The sequence below is a fragment of the Sinocyclocheilus grahami genome, unplaced genomic scaffold (assembly GCF_001515645.1).
Source record: "Sinocyclocheilus grahami isolate Dianchi unplaced genomic scaffold, SAMN03320097.WGS_v1.1 scaffold23.1, whole genome shotgun sequence".
Lineage (NCBI taxonomy): Eukaryota > Metazoa > Chordata > Actinopteri > Cypriniformes > Cyprinidae > Sinocyclocheilus > Sinocyclocheilus grahami.
Genome location: NW_015505202.1, coordinates 1,879,385 through 1,902,893, shown reverse-complemented (window position 1 = coordinate 1,902,893; position 23,509 = coordinate 1,879,385). Strand labels below are relative to the sequence as shown.

Here is a 23,509-nt window from a genome sequence, read left to right as displayed (position 1 = left end):
TGTTTCGTTGTGAAAGCGAAACTACTTTGTTTGGCCTTCCAAAAATGGACACGACTAGAAATCAGTGGTTAAGTTGTATTTACAACACTGTTCCAGAACACTTCAACCCAAATATTCAGATGTGTGCAGCACATTTTATGGAGGACTGTTTCCTGATCCTGGTAGAGTAGACTACAATACTGGCTGTTCTGACTCACAGATTGTAAGTACGTTTTTTATATTTAAAGAGTTTTTATATTCCATATTTTTTATATTTAAAGCGAGTTTTTGGGCAGTGTAGAGTAGGGCTTGTTGTTTGTCATTTCTCCGATCACAAATGCAGACATGGTTTTATGTTTACGTGGCGCAATGCAACGCAATGCGTAAAAAAAACGTCATTATAATCCATAATTATGTCCCCACTGGATGCAACGAATGCCTCGTTTATAATGGGTTTTCATGTTTTTTGAATCATCGCTCCGGCCTGACAGGACATCATCACAGTATGGTAAGGGGCGTAACATTTCCGTCACATGCTTGAGGTATTCGGCCAATCATAACGCACTGGATAGCTGGCCAATCAGAGCACACCTTGCTTTTCAGACCGATGAGCTTTGTAAAAATCGACACGTTTCAGTAAGGCGGGGAATAGAGGAGAAACAATAATGTACAGTATGAGGAAAATAATGTGTTTTTTTAACCTTAAACCGCAAAAAACACATTTCATTACACAAAATAATGTTATTTTTTAGCAACATCATATGACCCCTTTAAATATAATGTTCTGGAAAGACTGAGTGAAAAGTCTAAAACATCTCTCACCTCTCACAATAACACAATAAGAAACCCAGCAGAAACAGCAGAAGGACTGACACAATACTATACAACCACGTCCACCAGCCTTGTCTGCTGATATTCCCTACATAACAGAAACATGGTGGGGGAAAAAAAACTGTAAGAAGACAAATGAGAGCAAATCTATCCATGTCCCTCACTATGTGATAGTAGTATCTCACCGGTACTGCCCCACTCCACCGGATCACTCCAGTCACTCCAGAGATCTGAATCACCACAGGTGTCAGCAACAGTGCTCCGCACTTGGAAAACATAGGGCTTGTTCTGTGAGACCTGAGACAGACTGTATGACGTACCTGTCACGTTTGAGGACTGGGAGCAAAAGACAGATGAAGATGAGACAGTTGGCAGTTTGAATGTAAAATGGTAATATTATATCTCTTGTCTCACCTGGCTTGTGTCTTTCTGGTTGCGCACCATATAGATGACACATTTTTTTGTGGTGGGGGAACTACTGTTCCACTGCAGTAAAAGTGTGCTGTCCTGCTCATTCCACATCACTGAGAGGTTATAGGGTGCGTTTAGCTGCACTAAACAAATACATGTACAAACACAAACAAATGAGCCACTGGTCTGGATATAAATATGTCAGATATTAAATGGTAACTTGTCAAATAACTAAATAAAAGGACATTAGATATTGATTTGAAATTATTTTATTATGCAAGAAGAGTGACAGAGGACATCTAGAACTACCGTGACACAGCTGAAATCTGTTCCCTGGGATAATGGCCATAGCTTATGATTCGTTGGTCATTATGAACGATTGCAAGGGTGGGGAAATTCTGTAAATTAATAAACTACACTACTGCTAAAAAATGGTAGTGTAGATTCACAAGCATTTTTTGACAGACCATTGAAACGTTGTAAATCTGTTGGTTTTCTTACCTTTTCTCTGGAGGGATTCAAAGGTTTTTGAAATAGTGTGATTTCCGTCAGTGGATACATTTGTATAAAATTTTCTAAACTTGTGACCAGGGTCTTTGAGAGGAATTCTGCAGCCTACAGTGTAATTGTGCTCCATTATGTATTCTGGACAGTCTTGTGAAAAATTCTGGTTAAATCTGACAAAAAAATACAAAACACTATTGTCTTATATTATCTCTAATTTATCAACTACCACAAAACAACATTCATTACACACACACACACACACACACACACACAGTTGGGATAAATGTATTAGGGAAGGTGGGTGAAACGGGCTGCCACTTACGCACTGCTGAAGGTGTAGTTCATTGTTGATGTGTTTGGGTGCCAGAAGCACTCCACATACTCAAGGTTGATGATCTTACACTGTACACCTACATGGGCAAACATGATTCAAATTAATTCATGTAACAACTCATTAATACATTTTTTCACATTACTTTTTTTTTTTTTAAATTTTGAACTTGTTTCCTGCAACCCACATAGACATTAAACTAATCAGTATCAGAATCTCAAACCTCAGCAGCATCATCACAATTACCATAGACACAAATGACATACAAGAGAAAAACCATGGAAATCCCCACTAAAACCATCTAAATGTAGCTCTCAAACTTTTTGCTCTTCGAAAACCAAAACTAAATGCAAACATACAATCAGAATACTCTTATACAATCAATATTTTCAGTAAGAATTATAATCTCAAACTTATAACTTATAACTTGAAATTTGCTTAGCTTTAATTTATAACACAATTAACTACAAAACATTATTCAGTATGGTGTTGTGTGTAATTATATACTTACTCAGATCAACTGCTGAGCAGCATCGTTGAAAGGACAGAATTAAGAACAAAAACCCAAAATATAGTCTTGATGTGTGAACGTAAGTCATGCTCTCTGAGCGTCTGAGTAACAAATGACTGTGGTCTAATACTACACAGGATGTTCACTACAGCGTTTCCTTCACAACTTCTGCTTCAAGTATAAATAAGATAAGCAACCTGACAAGTTTCATTGTCACTTTATAGAACAAAGTCATAAGGAAAAATAGGTATAAAATTAATTTTTTATTAGCAATTACTGTAATTTGAAATGAATAGTAGTAATAATAATAATAATGTTTTAATTAGAATATATTACAATGGCTAAATAACAGCTTAATTTAATATTAACAAGTGACTTTTCATATTTGAACACAAATAATGTGTCAAAAAAGACAGCACTGCATAATACAGCTGCACCACTTGTGTCTGTACCATCATTATACACTCCTCCAGTGCATATATCATCTAAGGTCAATTATTAGTTTGGCAAAAACCAGTTGTTTTAAAAAAAAATCAATTTCCTGAGGGTCCAGTGCAGGATTTCTCATTAAAACAGGTTCAGCCTCGGCCCAAATTCTCATCTGAAATCATCCCGGTTCAAGAGAGAGCTCTCAAACAAGTCCAACGGCCTTATCTAAAAAGTTGGCGAAGTTCTGCGGTTGACCCGGCACATAGGTTGTCAAAGCAGACAGATCCATATCCCTCAAAGTCTGAGGCAGAGTACTGTGACGTAGGGTGAAAAACACACGAAGATGGACATTTCCAGACAGCACAGCAATTTAACCATAACAATAATCTTGAGCACTAAAACAGTTGAGAAAGTGAACCTGCAAGTGCAGTAGATAAGATGTGAATCTGCCTGCAGCTGCTTTGCGAGCTCCAGCTGGTGATTGTCCATTAATTTATCATTGACCACCACGAGGAGAGCTTTATTTGCTCCGAGTGCTTCCAAACAGCTTCCTGCTCCTAATGGGGATAGAGCAGATATTATGATCTAAAACTCATTTCTAATCCGAGTTCAACTTTAACAAATGTTGTGTTATGTAGGTTATTATAAAATCAAAACTGAAGAACAGGGGGTGTAACTGAAGAACAGGGGTTTAGTCCCCCCCCCACCACCAATGATAGTACAGTACTATTAGATGCATTGTTTATTTGAAAAAAAAAAATTGCATTTTTTTTTTAAAAATTTCCTCTAAACATTTCCCGTGGCCCCTAGCTCTACCTTGCAGCCATTAGTTTGAAACCCCCTTCATTATATAATACATGTTTTTTAACAGACACATGTATTGCAGATATCACACATTTTAAAGTAGAAACATGGAATTTGATTGTTTGACATTTATATTTGTCAAATATATGAACTATTGATCTTTTATCAGATGATTATTATAAAGAGTTTCCTTAATTTGCCTGCATCAAAAAGAATCAAATTAATTTATGCTTGAACTGTACTGTATTTAGTGTTTGGGGCAAAGTGGGCTTCAACACACCAGCATGACTGATGACCAGATCTGAGTGTCTCATGTCCTCGGCGATCGAGTCTTTGTAATGAAACACTTGAAGTGTCAGTCCTGGACAGCTGTCTGGATCAGGCACAACTGAACCTCTGCCAACCTGAAGCACCATGTCTGTGTAGCCACGGTCAATTAATGCCTTCATTCAGAAACATGGAAAGAGTCATGAAAGTGAGCCTTGAGATATTTAAAACCAAACCTTATAAATCTAGCTCACGTTTACCGACAAGTATTTGTGACTATCAGCTTACATTTCCTTAGCACTTCTTCTCACTATGTATGAATGACATTCTTACCTTCACGGACTCATCTGAAGTCACAGCGCCAATCAGATCATCAAAACTTGTCGTTCCGACAGTTACAAATACAGTTTTCATTGCATCAGTATGGCAGGCTTTACCAAATGTAACAGAAAACAGAACAAAAATGAAAAAAAGAAACAGACAAATGTAAACATGAAGGGTCTCTTAACACGCCATCATTCAAAATAAAAGTCCTAATGGCTTATAATGGAACTACTAGAATCAGGTGTGACTGTCTCTAAAATTATATATTTTTCTTTCTCTCTTCTTATTTTTTTTTAAACAAAGTATTTGGGGAAAAAAAAAAATTCTTTAAATCTACATGACCCACTCCGGTTATGTAGAACATTTTCAGCTCCCCTTCACATATCTTTATATATTACAATAAACATTGCACTTTAAAAAAATATTAAAATCATTTTCTATCATCAAAATATCACAATTACTGTAGGTGAACATGGGGAGAGTTGTAAATATGTTCACTTTGAATATGTTTCATAGAAATATGTCCATAAACACAGGCATATAAAAGCTCAAACGGTACTGCGTAACTCCAGTAATTATTAAAACCTTTTATATTAAAACCTATTCAGCACCCTTTACACAATTAAGTGGTTCTCAATCAGGGGCCCTCAGAAAATTTGCAGGATGATTTAAAAATGATTTAAATGAATATATTATCATTATTAATAAAATTATTATTAAAATGTGTAAATATGTTAAAATAATTTCAGTAGCAACATAAAGATGTAAGATTGGAGGTTGAGAGGCAGTGGGGTTCGAAAACCACTGCTTTAAAGCTTTCTTTAGCAGGTAATTGCCGTTTCAAATGCTCATAATTTTGCTTTGCACACTTGAATCTGGACCCCAAAAATCTTTTTTTTTTTTTAAATATATTCTCTAAATCATTAGTAGGCTGGATAGTGAACTCTGGCTAGGTAACGCATGCACATTTAGAGACTCCATAAGCCACATTTATGACCACAAGCCTTTGGACTCAGAAGTGGTTTCTGTCAAGTCACTCAGCCACAGCTATCTGATCAAGTGCTGCAGATGGTCATCCTTCCAGCAGGTTTCCAATCTCCACACAGAATGTTGCAGCTGTTAAAGTAGCCAATACAATATATAAACCACAGGCCTTACAGACAAGCAGCATAAGGATGAAGCTTGCAGGTTCAACATGTGTTCAATTACTTGAAGGCGTTGTATTTTTTGTATTTAAATACTATTTTAAATACTTTTAAGAATGCACGTGTTCCTATTTCTTTGTCCTCTCCATTACGATAAACTGCAACAAAATCCTGAATATCAGTCAGATGTGTATAACAAAACATCTATTTCAGACATTGGGTTTCCACTACAATAAGACAGATTGTTGGGAACTGATAAACGGCTGATTTCCAGGCAACTTAAAAGGTCATTATCAAAAGCCTATTGTGAGGTTTTGCATGCATTCATTCATTTCGAGTTCTTTATTTAGTTGTTTTCGTTTAAATGTCTCAAAAATTTAATTGATAACCAATTTTGGGATTTTATGTGCTTATAGTGATAAAAGCCAAAAGTAATATCTGCAATACTGTGCTGAATGGACTATTAACATTTTAAGTTTCTATTGAAGCAGTGGTGGAAACGTGTCCAAAACATATTGTAACTTGTTGGGCACAAATAATATGCAAGAGACACGAAAATAAAATACAATAAAAGAAGGACTGACTCAACAGGGGTTTCAGACTGTAATCATTTAAGGCATCATCAATGCTGTACTTCAGAAACAATACATACTGCGGTCACAAAAAGCCAAAACAGCCAACGGAATATAAAAACGCAATATTTATCTATCTTGGTAATTAAAGACTTTAATAAATAGAGTATTAGGAGAGAAAGCATACATACCAGTAGTTTAAAAAAAATCCAAAGGGAGAAAAACGAAACGTTAGATATTGAGGTCTCAAACCTGCATAATGGCTGTTACAGCTTAACAATTAGATATCAAACTTAATGTTAAAAGAAAAAACGGAACATTTACAACAGAGCATCTCCAGGGGTATTATAGCCCTGAGCTGACCTGCTCGTCATAACCCTTTTCCCTATATAAGAAAAATAGCTATTAATAGCCCTGTCACAGATATCCCCATTCCCAAAAGTTTTCTGTGCTCCAATTTGCAGACTTGACTTGTTTTCAGGTAACCAAAACAGAACTTGAAGATATTGTATGTGTGCTCTACAATCCAGACCCAGTGGATTTGAGTTTTGAAGACCCTGCGATGATTTATTTCTGGACAGCAAAGCCAAGCCTCGGCCAGATGTCCTAAGTGTCAGAGTTCAAGGGGCTCAGTGGCACAGGTGTGGCTCAGAGGGTCATGTGATAAGAGACTGGTTCAAGAGAGCATCCATCTGTATCATGTGTCTAAGAAACACAGAATTGAGAAAAAAACATTCAACTTATTTTTGAAGTAAGAGCGGGCATGGCCATTTCCAACTTTAATGTACTTGGGCTTATCTGTACAAAATATGTTATTCTCTTTTTTATTTTTTTTATTTTTTAAGAACGTTGGTAACCAAACAGTTGCTGGTAGCCATTAACTTCTATAGTTTTTTTTTCTTTCCATACTATGGAAGCCAATGGCGACCAGCAACCCTTTGGTTACCAACATTCTTCAAAATATCTTCTTTTGTGTTCAACAGAACAAAGAAACTCAAACAGGTTTCGAACAACACACTGGTTTGTAGCCCACAAACTAGGGGTGCACGATGGTTCTGTGATCAGCAGTAAATCTCCATCCAAAGACCAGAGGGCACTCTCGCACTGAAACTCCAAATACGTCTCGCAGAAGAAATCCAGAAAATGCCTAATGCTGCAGCTGAATAAATAGAAGATTCAACTGCTTTCATTGATTCAACGTGACTAATAAACACACGACTACGGCAATGTATGGTTTATCGGAGTTCTTATTATAATTTTAATTCAAATAAAGTATATTCATAATGCAATGCCTTTATTACTGCTTAAATACTATGAAAAATGTTGCGTGCATTATTCTGTGTAAGAAGCCACATCATCTCACAGAAGGATTTCTTTCAAACACTCGACTGACGTTATGAAGTGAGTTGAGTAAAAATGTTTTTACATGTGGTATTTTCACATGCTTTCAGATGGAGCAGCATGTACTTCACAGAGCCGTAGTTCACTGAGAAGCTATGCAAACAGCTGTCATTATCGCAAACGATTTCAGAATCGCCCAATAAAATCGTCTGCGATTTTTTTGCGTAACTTGTCAGTGAACTACGGCTATGTGTAGTAAATTCTGCTCCATCTGAAAGCATGTGATGATGATTTCCTGCTGATTACAGAACCGGCATTACTATCAAAATGTGCATGACAATCGCATTCGATTAATCGTGCAGCCCTACTACAAACCATACCTTTTACTGCACTTTGTTTTTCTATATTTATTTATCTATAGCAGCAAATGAATCAGAAGTTTTGCACATTCACAGAAAATAGCTTTCTTTCGAATTGAAAAATGAGGATAACTTTATATATATAGCATTATATAATACTACGCATTGTCTTTGGAATTTAACTTCCAAATATAATGACATTTGTTTAACTAAATATCATCTTCAATCAACAAAACGTTTGTATAAGACTATAAAAAATTGTTTACATAAAGACACCACTAAAATGGCACATCTGGTTCATCCTAAAATTCTCCAGAACACCATTTCCTGTTTTGCAAGATCACTTTCCATTCAGGATGTTCAGTTTTCCTCTTTATTCACAAGGACTGTCCCTGTTCTCATGCGTCTGACTGCTAGTCCAGAGAGCGCCGTCTCTTCATGCTTCATCTCACTGGTATTGGGATTAAGCAGTTTTATTCTTCACACCACATTCTTGGTGCGATCCAATGATAACAGAGATGAGTCAGCCTAGAGAGCTGCTGTCCTCATATATATAAATATATATATATATATATAGTGCACAGCATAAATGAGTACACCCCTCTCTGAATAAATATAAAATATGTATTTTCTTAACGATCACAAATATAATTCATGGAAAGATGGCAAAATTGAAACATATTAAACATATACTTAATAAAAACAACAAAATATATGCCAATATTTTCTGTAAGATAAGTAAATTAGCCAATTTTGTTTAAATGAAGGATTGTAGAAATGAGTACACCCTAGATTTAATTCAGAAAATGTATAATATTCAAGTACTTAGTATGTCCTCCAGAACATAAAAGTACACTGCTCTGACCCTTCTTGGCACTGAGTGTACAAGTTCATGACAAATTTTCACATCTGTGCTGTTTAACTCCTGGAGGACGACCTCCTTGAATGCTCTGGTCTTTAGTAGGGAGTTTTGCTCAGCTCGTCTCTACAGAATCCCCCACAGCAGCTCAAGAGTGTTAAAATCGAGTGAAATACATGTCCACTAAAGGATTTTCACCTTAGGAGAATAAATATATTCATTGTCATGCTGAAAAAATGCCCAATAATGCAGGGAATGAGGGGAGGGTAGCATCTTCTGTTTTAAGTTTTTGTATTACATCACACGGTGGTGTGTGAATTCATGACAGCGTTGATAAAGTACAACTCCCTCACACCTTCAGCACTCATACATCCCTATAGAAGAGCTTTACTAAGACTGAATGTGGTAGAGAATTTTAGGATGACCCAGATGTGCCATTTTAGTGGTGTCTTTATGTAAACAATTTTTTATAGTCTTATACAAACGTTTACCACTGAATCCTCTAGCAACACCAGAACATTTTGGATGCTGTCAGATCCGAAATGATTGACTTGGTCTCTTGAGACCAGAGTATGGATTCCCAGAAGTCTCTATTTTGTAAATATGGGCCCTGGAAGAGGTTAAATGCGTTAATTTTGCTTTGGCTACAGTAGGTAATTCTAGTGGTGACAACAACCATGCAGGTCACTTCTGCAGGCTGCGTCATACTCTGTGAGATAAAGTGTCACTCTTTTCATAGCTTTTGCCGGCTCTGAGACACTTGCATGTTATTTCTCCTGCTCTTTTTCTAGCAAAAACTCACTCATCACTAAATGAAAACTTAAGAGTGAAAACCTGATTATTTCAGGAGCCTTATCACAAGTCCATTGTTTTTGAATGTCAGTGCTACTTCTGAGTATGAGAAGTATGATTCAGCGGGCTATATAACACTTTTAATTGCCAGGAAATGTCTTTAAAAGTTTTGGTTCAATATACTTACCTGTTGACCAAAAATAGCCTTAAACCTATACACTTTTTTTTTTTAATTTAGTAACTTTCAGGAGGGTGTACTCATTTCTGCAACACATAATTTTATCACTTTGATAAGAAAATCTTATTTTGCTGAATAATTTTGGCATTCTTCTTTGGTAATTGATCAAGCAGGCTTGTTGGAACATTATATCTCCAAAGAACCCTAACATGTCTTCTAAGTAAAGAGTAATTGCTGAATGCTAAGTTTTAGAGGGGGTGTACTCATTTATGCTGTGCACTGTACATACACACAATTTTATGTAAAGATATTTTAATGTTTGTATCTTGAAAAATCAAGCCTCATGCACTCAATGAGAATACTGCACTAGAAAGCCTGAATGTTGGTTTGTTTTTTTACACATGGACTTGCACTCTCATACCTGGACTGCAAGTAAGGCCAGGACGGTCACTGCACAACGCATGCGGTGCAGCACTGCTCTTGCTTCTCGGGCAAAGTGGTGTAGTTCATCTGCCTCACAATCTCAGCGAACAGCTCATCAACCATGCTCTTGCTCTTGGCTGAGGTCTCTATGAAGGGGCAGCCCCACTCTTGTGCGAGGGCACGTCCGTCAGAACCCGCCACCTCCCGCTCGGACTCCAGGTCCACCTTATTCCCCACCAAGATCAGAGGCACCTTCTCGAAGCGCTTCACACGAACGATCTGGTCCCGCATTGGTCTGATGTCCTGTGGAGCAGTGTCAGAGATAAGATAATGAATAATTTATAAGCAAGATAAAACAGTTTAGGACCCCAAATAAGTCAGTTTATGGAGAAATGAACATTCCTTATGTTGCAATGAAATGGAAGAGGTGACAGATCTTTTCTTCCGTATTGTGACATGCATCCAAGTGAAACGGATTAACGGAAATGAAAAACGTTGGGCAGGGCCTTGTTTCTGTGCATCAGTTGTTGATTGGATTTTGAGAGTCACAAGTGAAGGCAAGGGGCCTTTAAGCGGACTGAGGCTTGTTAACGAGTTAATCTTATTGTTGTATTACTTTTGTGTATTAGGATCCCTTCCAAATTGCGGTTGTTCTTTATATCATGTTTTTCTTTTTCTGATTTTTGTTCTTTTTTTGAATAAAATACTTTTCTTGTGATCATAAGCAATACAAAATATGTACCTCATGTGAACAACATACATGCATTGTGAGACAGAGTTGAATAATAAAGATAAGTTAAAGTGGGTGTGTGAGATCACAAGGGATGGGAAAAGTGTATTTGAATATAATAAGTTTCAACCTGTTGCATATATGCCTTAAGCTACCTTTAAAAGAGACAATTTAAGATTTTCTGTCATTTACAGTTTGGCTGAGAGGGCTACATTTTGGTGCACTCCTAAATTACAGGAGTTCCCTTGCCTGAGTTATTTTCTGACCCCAATAGTGGAAATATGTAAGGATGTCCTAATTTAAACCACAAAATTCTATTTGTTGTACTAGTATTGCCAGACGTGAGATGCAACTCACCTGAAATGACTGCTGATTGACAAGACTGTAGACTAAAATGAAGCCTTGCCCGTTTTTGATGTACAGATCTCGCATGGACGCGAACTGCTCGGTCCCAGCGGTGTCCAGGATCTCCAGCACCGAGGGGGACGAATCCACCTCGATCTCCTTCCTATAGAAGTCCTCGATGGTCGGGTCATATTTCTCTATGAATGTCCCGGTCACAAACTGGACCGTGAGTGCGGACTTGCCCACGCCGCCGCTGCCCAGCACAACCACCTTATACTCCTTCATTTGGTCTGATCCAGGATTAAGCTACAGCTAACTTTATGTGCTCAGCAACTGCCATAAAAAACATAAAAATACCACAGCACTTCTTATCGAGGCGCTTTATGACCAAAACAACACCGGAGGAGCACTTTTATCGGGTTCGAGGGAATCAAAGCCCACAGATTCAACAGAGGACGAGAGTGTTTTCTCTGGTTGAATGTCTAGCTAAATCCACAACGCCCCTCCATCTGCACTCTGTCGCCATTGGGATTCGTTCATCCTAGAGTTTGTTAGCCACAGAGACGATGTAAAAGACAAGTATTGTGTCCATGTTTGGCGTCCGTGTGAATGGAGCGCTACATGACTAGCTTTAGCTGCTGGCTAGTGCTTTTCAAAGCGAGCGAGGCTGAACTCGCATACAAACGGCCCTTTCCTGTTTTAATACCGCTTCTGAGCGACGAATATGATCACCGGGTTCAGGTTTCTTGCTCTGAGATCCTTCCCTTCTTGTGCCTCTTTTCCCCGGCCCGCCTCTGCATATTGGCCCCAGACAGCAGCAGCGGCCCCGCAGCAGAACTCCTCTCTCACGCTAGCGTGAACAAATTGTTCGAATGAATCGGATCTTTCAGTGAATCGGTTGAATCGATTCACGGATTGAGCGAATCGGACTGAAATGGGCCCAAGTGGTTTTAGGGTCAGTTTAACCGGGACCCGTCTATTTCGAACATGTTAAATTTGTAAGAGCATTTGGAAGCAAGGATTTAACTGGCGTTAAGGTAATAGCTAATTAGCAGAAATGTAAAAAAAAAAAAAAAAAACGCAGGGAAATAAGTTTAGGACTCCATAGTATGGCAGTTTTATCAACAATTAATTGGTTTTTACTAAATAATTAGTTCCCAACAGATATAAGCTAATAATTTTAGTACTGATTAATGTAAATGCACACTATATTTATCTTTCAAATTACTTTGTTTTATACGCCTAATAATGACTGTAACAAATTGCATTATGGCACGCATGAAAGAAATACTCCTATTAGTAAAACTTTTTTATTTAGAACATATGTATGGGACGCGTCAGAGGAGACGTTATGACGCAATTACGCTCCGACGCCAACGGATAGTTTTTTTGAACCGGATCTTTGAAACAAACTGTTCGAAAGAACCGATTCGCGGAAATTAAGGCGGCCCCACAGAGGAGCTCCTTTTTCTCACAAGCCTCAAACGGACCAATAAACATCCGCCGGAAATCACATCTCTCTCACAAAAATGTGAAACCAAACATGTCCAAGACATGATCATAATGTAAAATTAGAAAAGAAAATGTGAGGAAAATGAGCAATCAGTGAACAGACTATATATATATATTAATATCATTGGCAATTTAAAACGTGTAATTGTGAAGTGGTCAAAGAGCTGTCTCTGTTAGTGTACTCACCTTGGGCATCAGTGATGACATTATCTTAGCATGTCCAGTGATTCGAATAGTTTTGAACAGTTAAGAAAATTAACTTAAGACACTCTTAATTCTTAAATCCAATGATTTGTTTTGTTGACGTCTCTAGAGCAGTCTGTGAATACTACCAAGAAAAACACACACCAAACACAGTCCAAAACTGCCTTTAAGTGCTTTATTAAAATGTCAAACAAAAAGAACAGAAGTCTTAAGTATGTATATATTCCATACATTTATATATCGCAAAGGGATTGACAAGAAGCACAGTTCTTGAAGCACATACAAGCACAATAAGCTAAATAGAAAGAGAAGCATTTCATATAAAGAGTAAAAGCATTCAGATTGATCTTGTCCTACAGTGGGAGAGAGAGGAATCTATTACATATGGCTTTGAAACAATGTAGACATTCTTTGAACGGTTCCACACACACAATAGCATTTACACAGGCATCGGCGTTGGTCACCGAACGTCAGCCGATGCCTTTAAAGGGACATAACCTCTGCATCAATGAGTGATTTCATTCGAAACTATACAGCTTTGTACAACATTAATGTGATGCTCCAGTCTCAGTGACTTCTACATGTTAAAACACGAACCATTGACGTTAGGGTTCCAGTCACAGAAATGACGACGACGTGACTGAATGTTGGGCACAGTTAGGTGGAAGTCTAACCTCAATGGCTTTCTTTTCAGACCAGTCCTTTCACATCACACCGAATGTTTAGGCACAGGATAATGGACAGCAGAAGAGTGTTTGTCGATTTTCTCTGTCAAGCACAGTGGTAAAAGGAGCACCCCGTGTGTTCGCATTCATCTTCTGGATGCAAGTTGGGACCCCTTAGTCTATGCTAAGTCCTAAGTGCTACCTCAGCTTTACAGTTAAAAGGCTGAGGACCATAATCGATTGGTCCAAAGGTGCGTCTATATGCAAGAACCTACAAAAGACTCAGTCTCTCCCTCACTATTAGGGCAAGTGCCATGGCAACAAAATTATTGGCTTCCAAAGCAACTGTAGAGCACAGAATGTACAAGTTTTCTTCAACAGAGTGTTCTGTCTGGCGATTTCACATCGGATTTTGGAGCAATTTTGATTGAGGATATCCTGTGAGATTTTCAGGTTATTTGTTGGTCTTGGTGAGTGCACAAGAATGGAAAATGTCCGTCAACAACCAAACCAAACGGAAAACTGAAATATGTTATTTTGTATAACCTGCAGCAATGCTTTCCAGCTGCAGTCTGATCCTGAGGTGCTCTTTATGCTGCCCTCTTGGTCTTCCTGTAGGGGGCAGAGTGTTATTACACCCCCTTTTTCATGGCATCCCATGGGACTACACAGAAAACAAAACTGTGAGCCTGAAACTCGCACGACGTAGAGGTACAAGAGAAACAAGGTGGCCATTCTTTGGTTTCTGGACACAACCGCACCTCAGGATCAGACGCAAGCAGGCGCAGAGCTCAGGTCGCCGCGCTTTTGTAAGCAATGCAAAACTACAAAGCCTTTTTTGACATCATGTTCTCTGCAAAATGCAATATCATGCGTAACGATGAGAACGAGGGCATTAGCAAACAGAACAAACAACAAATTCCTCGACACCCCAGCAAAACAGCATCTATCTCTTTGACGACCCTTTAAAAGGATAACTGTTCACCTGTATTCCGAACAATACAGACATTTGATTTGAATCTGCTCTTCTACATATATATATATATATTTATTCATCTATGTATATTCAAAATAAATTCTGAATATTTTGAATCAGTTATGTACATAAGTGCAAACAAGGTGAATAACACACATTCGTACACCAATGGGGTGACGCGAGTCACCAGGTCCCAGCACAGCTGGGGTGCAGTCTGGGTGGGCCAGAGGGGGACAGAGACTTAAATCAGGGGCTCACTTATGGCTGATACTGTCCTGTTACTGACATCATGGGGCTGCACTATTTATAAAAACCGCCTGGTTTTTTTTGTTTGTTTTTTGTTTTTTGGAATGCACCATTGCGAATGCATCGCCAAACCTTCTCGGACCAAATATGAGACTAGAAAGTCTCTTTCCCCCAAATTGATCCATCAGATTAGTTCAAAAGCTCAGATGCTGTTTACGTAAAGATCTGGTTCTTATCTAAAAGTGATTAGCAACCACAATAGAAAAATAATAATCATTAACAGAAATAACGTATGATGTCTCCAAAGGGCCTTTGGACATAAAGTATCTCACAAGTCTATACGTTTATATATATATAATTTTACAAAATAGTCAATCATCTCTTTTTCCAAGACAACTTAAAAGAACACATTCCCTTTCTGAATAAGTTAACGTTGTACATTATTTCACTTGAAGTGTGAAAAAATTCACAATTAAGATATACAAAGGTAGCCATGTTGTAGTTTTGTTGCCATAGCAACAAAAACTTACTATCATAGGTAACAATGAATCTATCATTGTAATACATACAAATGTGTATATTGATATATAGATATATAGATTAAGTAATTTTTTTATCTTAAACCACTAACTGCACAAACTATGATGTAGATTATTTCCGATTATTTTAATTTCATGCGATAACAGACTTTACGATGTAAAGTAATTAACCAAGTAACGCTAATGATCAAACTCAAACTACCATTGACAGCTGTGTCAAAACAACACACCGTAACATGACTGAAGTCGTGAGGATATAGTTAAAACAGGTACCGTTACGAAGATCAATAATGTGTTTCGATAAAAACTAGAATGACGATGACGATGCATTTGTAATACGTACACATAGATTATTCTAGCTAACTACTTTATGCAGGTATGCACACTTTTTAAAAAGTGAGTTCTTAAAATGCTAAAGCCCCCAATGAGGCACATTGTTTTTTCTTTATCAAGTATTTCGTTGATTCCAGCTGGATTGCAGTTGGAGAAGGCATAATTCTTTATATGAGAGAGAGAGAGAGAGAGAGAGAGAGAGAGAGAGAGACAGAAACAGAGAGAAAGGAGCTTCTACACCTTGGCTGGGCAATGGAACTTAATTACAAAACACAATCCAACACATCAATAAACAGTAGAGATCGTTCCTAAAGGAATCCACACATATTTGCCCCAGTATTTCTTAAAAGAACCTTAAAACACATGAACATTATACAGATGTGTTTACAATACAGATACTATTTTAGTTATAACACAGTATAGTATCATCTTGCTCTGATTGTGTCTTGTTTAGACCACCATTGTATATAATTTCACTTGCGTTTGGCCTAGATAGTGTGTGCTGATCAGGAAAAAAGTTGCAATTATGTTTTTAGGTCAGGTTATCACGTAAAATCAGCATTATGGCTCTCTTGGGGTTATGCTGTTGTAACAACATGGCTGTCCCAAAGGAGACAACAGTTTAGAGAAGGGTCTTTGAGATAAGAGATGAAAAACGCTTTTTTTAGTTTTTTTGTCTGTTTGTACATCAACAGTGGATGGCATTGGGAGGCTTTCACTTCCTTGATATGTTGAGAAAGGTTGTAGTTTTGTTCGAGAGAAATGGTGAGACAGTCATCCAAAACCTCTCGTGACATTCTCTCTGTCTTAAATGTCACATTCATATATGCATGTAAAGGCCCGTGAGGGGCGGTTAAATGTCTTGCAAATGAAGCTTTGGCTGATGAGGGCCTTTTCTAAGTACCCAGTCTGAAAATAATCAAAATTTCTTTTTTTTTCTTTTCCCTTTTAATTGTAACATGTCTACATGAGAGCTTACAGCTCACAGTCCAAACAGATCATATTCAGATGTCACACGGTCATCTGCGCCCTTGCATTTTAGAGTCTGCCGACTTTTGAAAGTAAGGACACAGTCAGTGATTTAAACCTGTTCACACTCTAAACATGAACACAACAAACACAAGAACAACTTAAATAGTTAGAATTCAATCAGCCATCTATCTCAAAGTCAAAATGGGAAAATGAGAAATGAGAAAATGAGAAACTCCAGTATGACCCTAATAGATTTCGTCTGTCTGACACAGTTTTCATGTTTCTCCATGGATAAACTATCAATAATGTATTACGGCAATAATCTAATAGAGCTCTTGGTTGGCAGAGACCGGAACTCTATTAGTGGGTGCACACGGCGTCCACTGATGCAGTAATAAAAACAGCTGCTGAAAACCGCCCTACTGTGAGTTTCCCAACTGTAGCACTCGCTTAATGAACGGTAGCAATAACTGAGATGTTTCAAAACAAAGCACAAGATAATAGCTTGCTTGAATAGATTTAGATTTGTTGCTTGGGTGGGCACATTTGCAATATTGCAATTTAAATCCATCTGGCTCATGACCTTGGCATGTCAAGGCCTGATTGTGCAGTCTGAGTTCTCCAGTGATTGGCACAGGGTGACCTGTCTGAGAGTCACTGGCACAAAAGCAGTGCACTTGACATGTCTGTGCAGGGGGTCGCATATGCTGCTGAATACAGCAAACTGGGAGAGATACTGGATATTCAAATCAGGTGTGACTTCTAGAAAGGATTTTGCAAATATCCTTGTGATTTTAATGATAGGGATTTAACATATGTGTACCAATCAGAGTGTTTAAACCACTAAACATGCAGTTTAAAGAATAATTTTGGCAACTAACGTACACTGAAAACCGATCTTATAGTACTCAGGGATGCACGAAACATGGCTGAACAAAAAGTGGAGACGAACAGACTGTCACGCAGCAGGAGGGGCAGAGCATGGATTTTGGCAGAGACAGTCCAGCCATCAGAAGGGGGTTGTCTATAAGAGATAGACATGGTAACAGGGTGAGTCTAATGAAAGTGTCTTATTTCACACCAAAATAAAAAAAATGAAAATTAGATTTTGCATAAAGAATATGAAGCCTCTTTTTTCATTTTCATGACAATTAAACCACATTTCTGTAATGCATTGCATGTTTTTGCACTGGAGCAACTGCATTTTTTTTTTTTTTACAATAATTTTTATCCTCAATAATTTTTTTACTATATAACAGGAAACATTTTTTGTAATATAATTGTTTTTAGTGTTATATTATATAACAGAATTAGAACAAATACAACCATGATACTTTTTATTTATTGTGCATTACAGTCATAAAAGTAAGAGTTTTTGCATTTTGGCAATGACAATAGGAGTGCTTAATTGTCATAAAAATTTGTTTCAGCAAAAAACATTTTCTATGCTTTTGGGATGAATATATATATATATATATATCGTGTTTTTTTTGTGTGTGACTATTTTCATGAAATTCACCCAGTAATTGATGAAATGCAATATGCTAATAATCTAAAAGGCAAATAAACATGACTATTTTTTAAAGCATTTGAATATCCAGGCCATCAGGCGATAGTTAAGGAACATATGCAAGAAACATTGAAGAACGAAGACCAGCTGGAATAAAAATAAAGTCCAGTTAAAATTTTCATCTTATACATCCAGAAGGCCTCAAATCAGACCTTATATTTCAGTGTGCATCACACTGCGCAACAGGAAGTGCTCATATTTAGTCTGCTTAAGGCAGTCTCGATGTGGAGCTTGAAATGCGAGGTGAGATACTTCAGGCATGAATAGTAACATTTATCTCAGTAGACCAGTTTTAGCCTGTTGGACAGTCATTAAATAAATAATACTCTTTCAAGAAAAACTCACAACAACACACATCCCTAAGTAGACGGAGGAACGACACATTGATTCTGAAAGGCTACAAAGGTATACTTTCTGAGTCTATGATAAAATGTAAGTCAGTTAAGTACAGAAGAACTGGGGGAAAAAGACGTCCACAAACTTGTAACTCAAAGGCACGAACAATGACATTTTAAAAACCTCTTAACAAAAAACCTAAATCAGTATCATGAGTGTCAGTATTAGATTATCTTACAAAAGCATCAATCATTTTCAAATAACCTTTTTTTTTCTCAACATTTTGAAATGTAAACATGAAATAAAATGTGCCACGTTCATTAATCATAATTAAATGTGAAAGAAATTACCACCACCACAACTATGTAAAATATCATTAGCATTAGGTGCCGCTCTCGCAAACTCTGGGTTTTCACAATCTACGACGGAGAAACATTCTGTCTGCTGATGATCTGCAATGACTCCACCTCTAACCGTACATTAGATAAGTCGGTTCTGATCTCCAGAGAATTCATTCTTCTCAGCTAATTGGTTTGCATGTATTCGTATGGCTGTGAGTTACGAGAGATCTCCGTCTCCTGATTCAGCATCCGCACGCTCCTTACGTCTCCTTGCATCGAGATGGCATGCTTCCTTAAACAGTTGTAGGTCCAAGCTTAAGTATTGCCTGTTTCAATATCAACAAACCTCTGTTGACGTCAAATGAAGTGGGAATCTCTGATATGAGGATGAATGTATTGCCCGTTAAGGACGTACTGATTAGGCACACGTTTTGTTGCATTAATTTTTCTGTTGTTTGGGCACATGTTGCATGAGAGATGGGTCTGATTAGGTTGTGGGATTGCGGGAGAGGCTTACTGGATTCAGCGTCATTGGTGCAGCAACCAGGAGTTTAGGAACGGGACAGAAATGGGCCTCCATGGGAACGCACTGGAGGTCGATGGGTTCGGCGCTCAGTACCTCGGCGGCGTCTACTGGAAGACAGGTACAAACAACCCAGAGATAAGGAGGTGAACCTCTTACAGTCAAACGAGCTATATGCAAAGAGAATATAGTCAATTCTTATCTTATCTACTGGAATATCAAACCAGCATTTCATTTCAAAAATGAGAAAAAGAATTACAAGAGAATGAATAAATAATGTGCCATATTGCATTAGTTATCTTGAGACTGTGGGCACAGACCTGCGATTCCACAATCGTAATTTTGCAAGATGTATTTCAGCAAAATGCAAGCGAAGCAGGAAATGAGAGCTGACATCTCAGGTCTGCGCAACATTATTGGTCTATACCTGTACTCCAGAATTACTATTAGATGCTAAACTAGAGCTGAAAACCACACAGAACATTTCGCAGCTTACATAATGCTCAACACAGGGTTCCTACACAATTTCCATTTCCAGACTTCTCTGTGGATTTTTTGGACCATATTTCATAATGAAAAATAAATGATTAAGGGTGCAACGATTAAAAGTTCGATTCCCAATATTGAATTCACAATTTGATGCTCTCACAAAAACTAGTGTCACCAAAATGTCTGTAGTCGGTCGGTACTAGGGTTGTAATGTTCATTTAAACCGGTTAACCGTTAACCGACCGTATAGAATTTTGACCGATTAATACAATCAGTTAAATGGTTTAAAGAGTAAATTTTTCATTTATAAAAATATTTTAAAAGATTTGCTGCATGGTTAAAATATAAAAAATTGTGTTTTTTAGAGAAAAAAAAAACACAAGTCGCATTTTATTATTTCATTCAGAAATAGGCCTAATGCCGACGCAAAATGTTTACAAACATTATAATAAACGCTGTAGACATAGCTAGGCTATTTTAGTTCCCCTCACTCCACAACAAAGCTTTTCAATTAACAGTATTTAGAAAAGAACAAGAATTAAAAATATAAGAAGCTATAGCAATATAAACGACAAGCGCACGCTCCTTACGTCTCCTTGCATCGAGATGGCATGCTTCCTTAAACAGTTGTAGGTCCAAGCTTAAGTATTGCCTGTTTCAATATCAACAAACCTCTGTTGACGTCAAATGAAGTGGGAATCTCTGATATGAGGATGAATGTATTGCCCGTTAAGGACGTACTGATTAGGCACACGTTTTGTTGCATTAATTTTTCTGTTGTTTGGGCACATGTTGCATGAGAGATGGGTCTGATTAGGTTGTGGGATTGCGGGAGAGGCTTACTGGATTCAGCGTCATTGGTGCAGCAACCAGGAGTTTAGGAACGGGACAGAAATGGGCCTCCATGGGAACGCACTGGAGGTCGATGGGTTCGGCGCTCAGTACCTCGGCGGCGTCTACTGGAAGACAGGTACAAACAACCCAGAGATAAGGAGGTGAACCTCTTACAGTCAAACGAGCTATATGCAAAGAGAATATAGTCAATTCTTATCTTATCTACTGGAATATCAAACCAGCATTTCATTTCAAAAATGAGAAAAAGAATTACAAGAGAATGAATAAATAATGTGCCATATTGCATTAGTTATCTTGAGACTGTGGGCACAGACCTGCGATTCCACAATCGTAATTTTGCAAGATGTATTTCAGCAAAATGCAAGCGAAGCAGGAAATGAGAGCTGACATCTCAGGTCTGCGCAACATTATTGGTCTATACCTGTACTCCAGAATTACTATTAGATGCTAAACTAGAGCTGAAAACCACACAGAACATTTCGCAGCTTACATAATGCTCAACACAGGGTTCCTACACAATTTCCATTTCCAGACTTCTCTGTGGATTTTTTGGACCATATTTCATAATGAAAAATAAATGATTAAGGGTGCAACGATTAAAAGTTCGATTCCCAATATTGAATTCACAATTTGATGCTCTCACAAAAACTAGTGTCACCAAAATGTCTGTAGTCGGTCGGTACTAGGGTTGTAATGTTCATTTAAACCGGTTAACCGTTAACCGACCGTATAGAATTTTGACCGATTAATACAATCAGTTAAATGGTTTAAAGAGTAAATTTTTCATTTATAAAAATATTTTAAAAGATTTGCTGCATGGTTAAAATATAAAAAATTGTGTTTTTAGAGAAAAAAAAAACACAAGTCGCATTTTATTATTTCATTCAGAAATAGGCCTAATGCCGACGCAAAATGTTTACAAACATTATAATAAACGCTGTAGACATAGCTAGGCTATTTTAGTTCCCCTCACTCCACAACAAAGCTTTTCAATTAACAGTATTTAGAAAAGAACAAGAATTAAAAATATAAGAAGCTATAGCAATATAAACGACAAGCCAAAACAAATTCATTTGGCTAAAACGAAACTGAAACCAATGATGGGTCTCTCATTCGACACAAAATCAAATGTTTCCATATTCGCGATGTATTTGAATGGCAAATTATTTATTATGTAGCCTACTTCACTCGCGCTCCAATATCCATGTGAAACAAAATGTTTTGCATAACATCACGGCGGTACGGTGATTACACTTAACGGCACAGATTTTACTACATATTTAAACTGAGTAGTGTGTTTTTTTCCATATGTTTGACTGACTGTATTTTATTATGATAATGAACAGGCTGCATTGTCAAGGTAGCAAAGCTTAACTGAGCGCAATCACTTACATTTTTTCCTTCTAACATATTTAAACTGAGTAGTGTGTTTTTTTCCATATGTTTGACTGACTGTATTTTATTATGATAATGAACAGGCTGCATTGTCAAGGTAGCAAAGCTTAACTGAGTGGCGCCGGCGCAATCACTTACATTTTTTCCTTCTAAAAGTGGAAACAACTACTGCTTTTAGTCATAAAGATAATCGGAATTGTATATGTTTTGCCTTTATTTGTGTACATTCACAATAAAAACAAATCTTTGTGCTTTTGGTCTTTTATACTGATAACGGGTTCAAACAGATGCCATTAATACAGGTAATGAGTGGAGGACAGAGGAGCCTCTTAAAGAAGAACTTACAGGTCTGTGAGAGCCAGAACTCTTGCTTGTTTGTAGGTGACCAAATACTTATTTTACAGAGGAATTTACCAATTAATCCTTTAAAAATCCTACATTGTGTTTTTCTGGATTTTTTTTTCTCATTTTGTCTCTCATAGTTGAGGTATACCTATGATGAAAATTACAGGCCTCTCTCATCTTTTTAAGTGGGAGAACTTGCACAATTGGTGGCTGACTAAATACTTTTTTTCCCCACTGTATATATATATATATATATAGCCTAGCTTTATAATGTTTTTCTCCGCTCGCAGAAGCGCTGTAGGTGCGTGATGTGATGCATGTGAATCCTCATGTTCTGTTGTTTGCTGCTTTTTGCGCATGTAAAATTAATCCCCGGGAAACAAATGTTAGTATTTTGAACGGGTCACAGACACTTCTAATTTAATTAAATTCTAATTTAAAATAATCTTGTCTGTTAATGGTTAATAATTGGTTAATGAGCGTCGGTTGTCGGTTAGGAAAAATAACCAAAATGAACATCCCTAGTTGTAACGATATACCGGTATGACGGTTTTCATACCGTAAACATTTGCATATCTACGTTTTTAAAAAAATGAATGAAAAGAAATCTCACCAGCGCACATGCAACTTATTTCCGCTCGGGTGCTTCACTCTGCCTTCACTTGGCTGCTTAACGTTACACGCACGTGCAACGGAGATAATATCTAATTTCCATCCCCGCCGAAAAAAAGTTAATATCTGCAGTATGGGAATACTTTGGATATTTAAAAAGGGGTCATATGATGCTTTTTTAAAGATCATTATTTTGTGTATTTGGTGTAACAGAATATGTTGAAATGCTTTAATGTTCAAAAAACACATTATTTTTCAAATACTGTACATTATTGTAGGTCCTCTATGCCCCGCCTCTCTCAAACGCTTTGTTTTCTACAAAGTCCCTCCTTCCGACAAGCGCAGTCTGCTCTGATTGGCCAGCTGACCCAGTGCATTGTGATTGGCCAAACACCGCAAGCACTCGTCGGAAATGTAACTCCCCTTACCATAATCGCGAGCTTCATCTTTCAAAATAA

At 37.5% G+C, this 23,509-nt stretch overlaps 4 protein-coding genes and 1 long non-coding RNA gene across 10 annotated transcripts in view; all 5 read right to left on the bottom strand.

The window, feature by feature from the left end:
* LOC107560888 (cytokine receptor common subunit gamma-like) overlaps positions 1-2,842 on the bottom strand; it is an 8,483-nt gene extending 5,641 nt beyond the window's left edge. For both annotated transcript variants that reach the window (XM_016245170.1, XM_016245180.1), the window contains exons 1-6: positions 2,571-2,842; positions 2,051-2,138; positions 1,723-1,898; positions 1,225-1,364; positions 996-1,146; positions 802-898 (exon numbers count right to left, since the gene is read on the bottom strand). In XM_016245170.1, coding sequence (XP_016100656.1) covers positions 802-898; positions 996-1,146; positions 1,225-1,364; positions 1,723-1,898; positions 2,051-2,138; positions 2,571-2,658 — 740 coding nt within the window. In that variant the 5' untranslated portion in view covers positions 2,659-2,842. The remainder of the gene's footprint in view (positions 1-801; positions 899-995; positions 1,147-1,224; positions 1,365-1,722; positions 1,899-2,050; positions 2,139-2,570) is intronic.
* A 79-nt stretch (positions 2,843-2,921) lies between these two features.
* On the bottom strand, positions 2,922-4,581 carry LOC107561570 (UDP-N-acetylglucosamine transferase subunit ALG13 homolog). Its single transcript, XM_016246046.1, has 4 exons — positions 4,404-4,581; positions 4,084-4,246; positions 3,418-3,556; positions 2,922-3,313 (listed from the first exon to the last, which is right to left on the bottom strand). The coding sequence occupies exons 1-4, from the start codon at positions 4,482-4,484 to the stop codon at positions 3,202-3,204; spliced, it is 495 nt and encodes a 164-aa protein (XP_016101532.1). The 5' UTR covers positions 4,485-4,581; the 3' UTR covers positions 2,922-3,201.
* A 1,552-nt stretch (positions 4,582-6,133) lies between these two features.
* rap2c (RAP2C, member of RAS oncogene family) lies at positions 6,134-12,110 on the bottom strand. Its single transcript, XM_016245159.1, has 3 exons — positions 11,151-12,110; positions 10,062-10,366; positions 6,134-6,816 (listed from the first exon to the last, which is right to left on the bottom strand). Exons 1-2 carry the CDS (start codon positions 11,421-11,423, stop codon positions 10,088-10,090), a joined length of 552 nt encoding a protein of 183 aa, XP_016100645.1. The 5' UTR covers positions 11,424-12,110; the 3' UTR covers positions 6,134-6,816; positions 10,062-10,087.
* A 905-nt stretch (positions 12,111-13,015) lies between these two features.
* LOC107560874 (uncharacterized) lies at positions 13,016-20,113 on the bottom strand. Its single transcript, XR_001605774.1, has 2 exons — positions 19,350-20,113; positions 13,016-17,609 (listed from the first exon to the last, which is right to left on the bottom strand). It is a non-coding gene; the product is annotated as an uncharacterized lncRNA (long non-coding RNA).
* A 313-nt stretch (positions 20,114-20,426) lies between these two features.
* Positions 20,427-23,509, bottom strand: part of LOC107560839 (muscleblind-like protein 3) — a 49,256-nt gene continuing 46,173 nt past the window's right edge. For 4 of the 5 annotated variants that reach the window (XM_016245110.1, XM_016245119.1, XM_016245140.1 and 1 more), the window contains one exon: positions 20,695-20,800. In XM_016245110.1, the coding sequence (XP_016100596.1) occupies positions 20,783-20,800 (18 nt within the window). In that variant the 3' untranslated portion in view covers positions 20,695-20,782. Of the gene's footprint in view, positions 20,801-23,509 lie in introns of all 5 variants that reach the window. The other variant, XM_016245132.1, reaches the window with a different exon arrangement.

Excerpts from the sequence above, each read along its gene's own strand:
- rap2c (XM_016245159.1), bottom strand. The coding sequence starts at position 11,423 with ATGAAGGAGTATAAGGTGGTTGTGCTGGGCAGCGGCGGCGTGGGCAAG. Across the intron at positions 10,367-11,150 it reads TCAATCAGCAGTCATTTCAG|GACATCAGACCAATGCGGGA; the intron begins GTGAGTTGCATC and ends ACTGCTCCACAG.
- LOC107561570 (XM_016246046.1), bottom strand. The coding sequence starts at position 4,484 with ATGAAAACTGTATTTGTAACTGTCGGAACGACAAGTTTTGATGATCTG. Across the intron at positions 3,557-4,083 it reads TCTGGTCATCAGTCATGCTG|GAGCAGGAAGCTGTTTGGAA; the intron begins GTGTGTTGAAGC and ends TATCCCCATTAG. Across the intron at positions 3,314-3,417 it reads CTTATCTACTGCACTTGCAG|TACTCTGCCTCAGACTTTGA; the intron begins GTTCACTTTCTC and ends CCTACGTCACAG.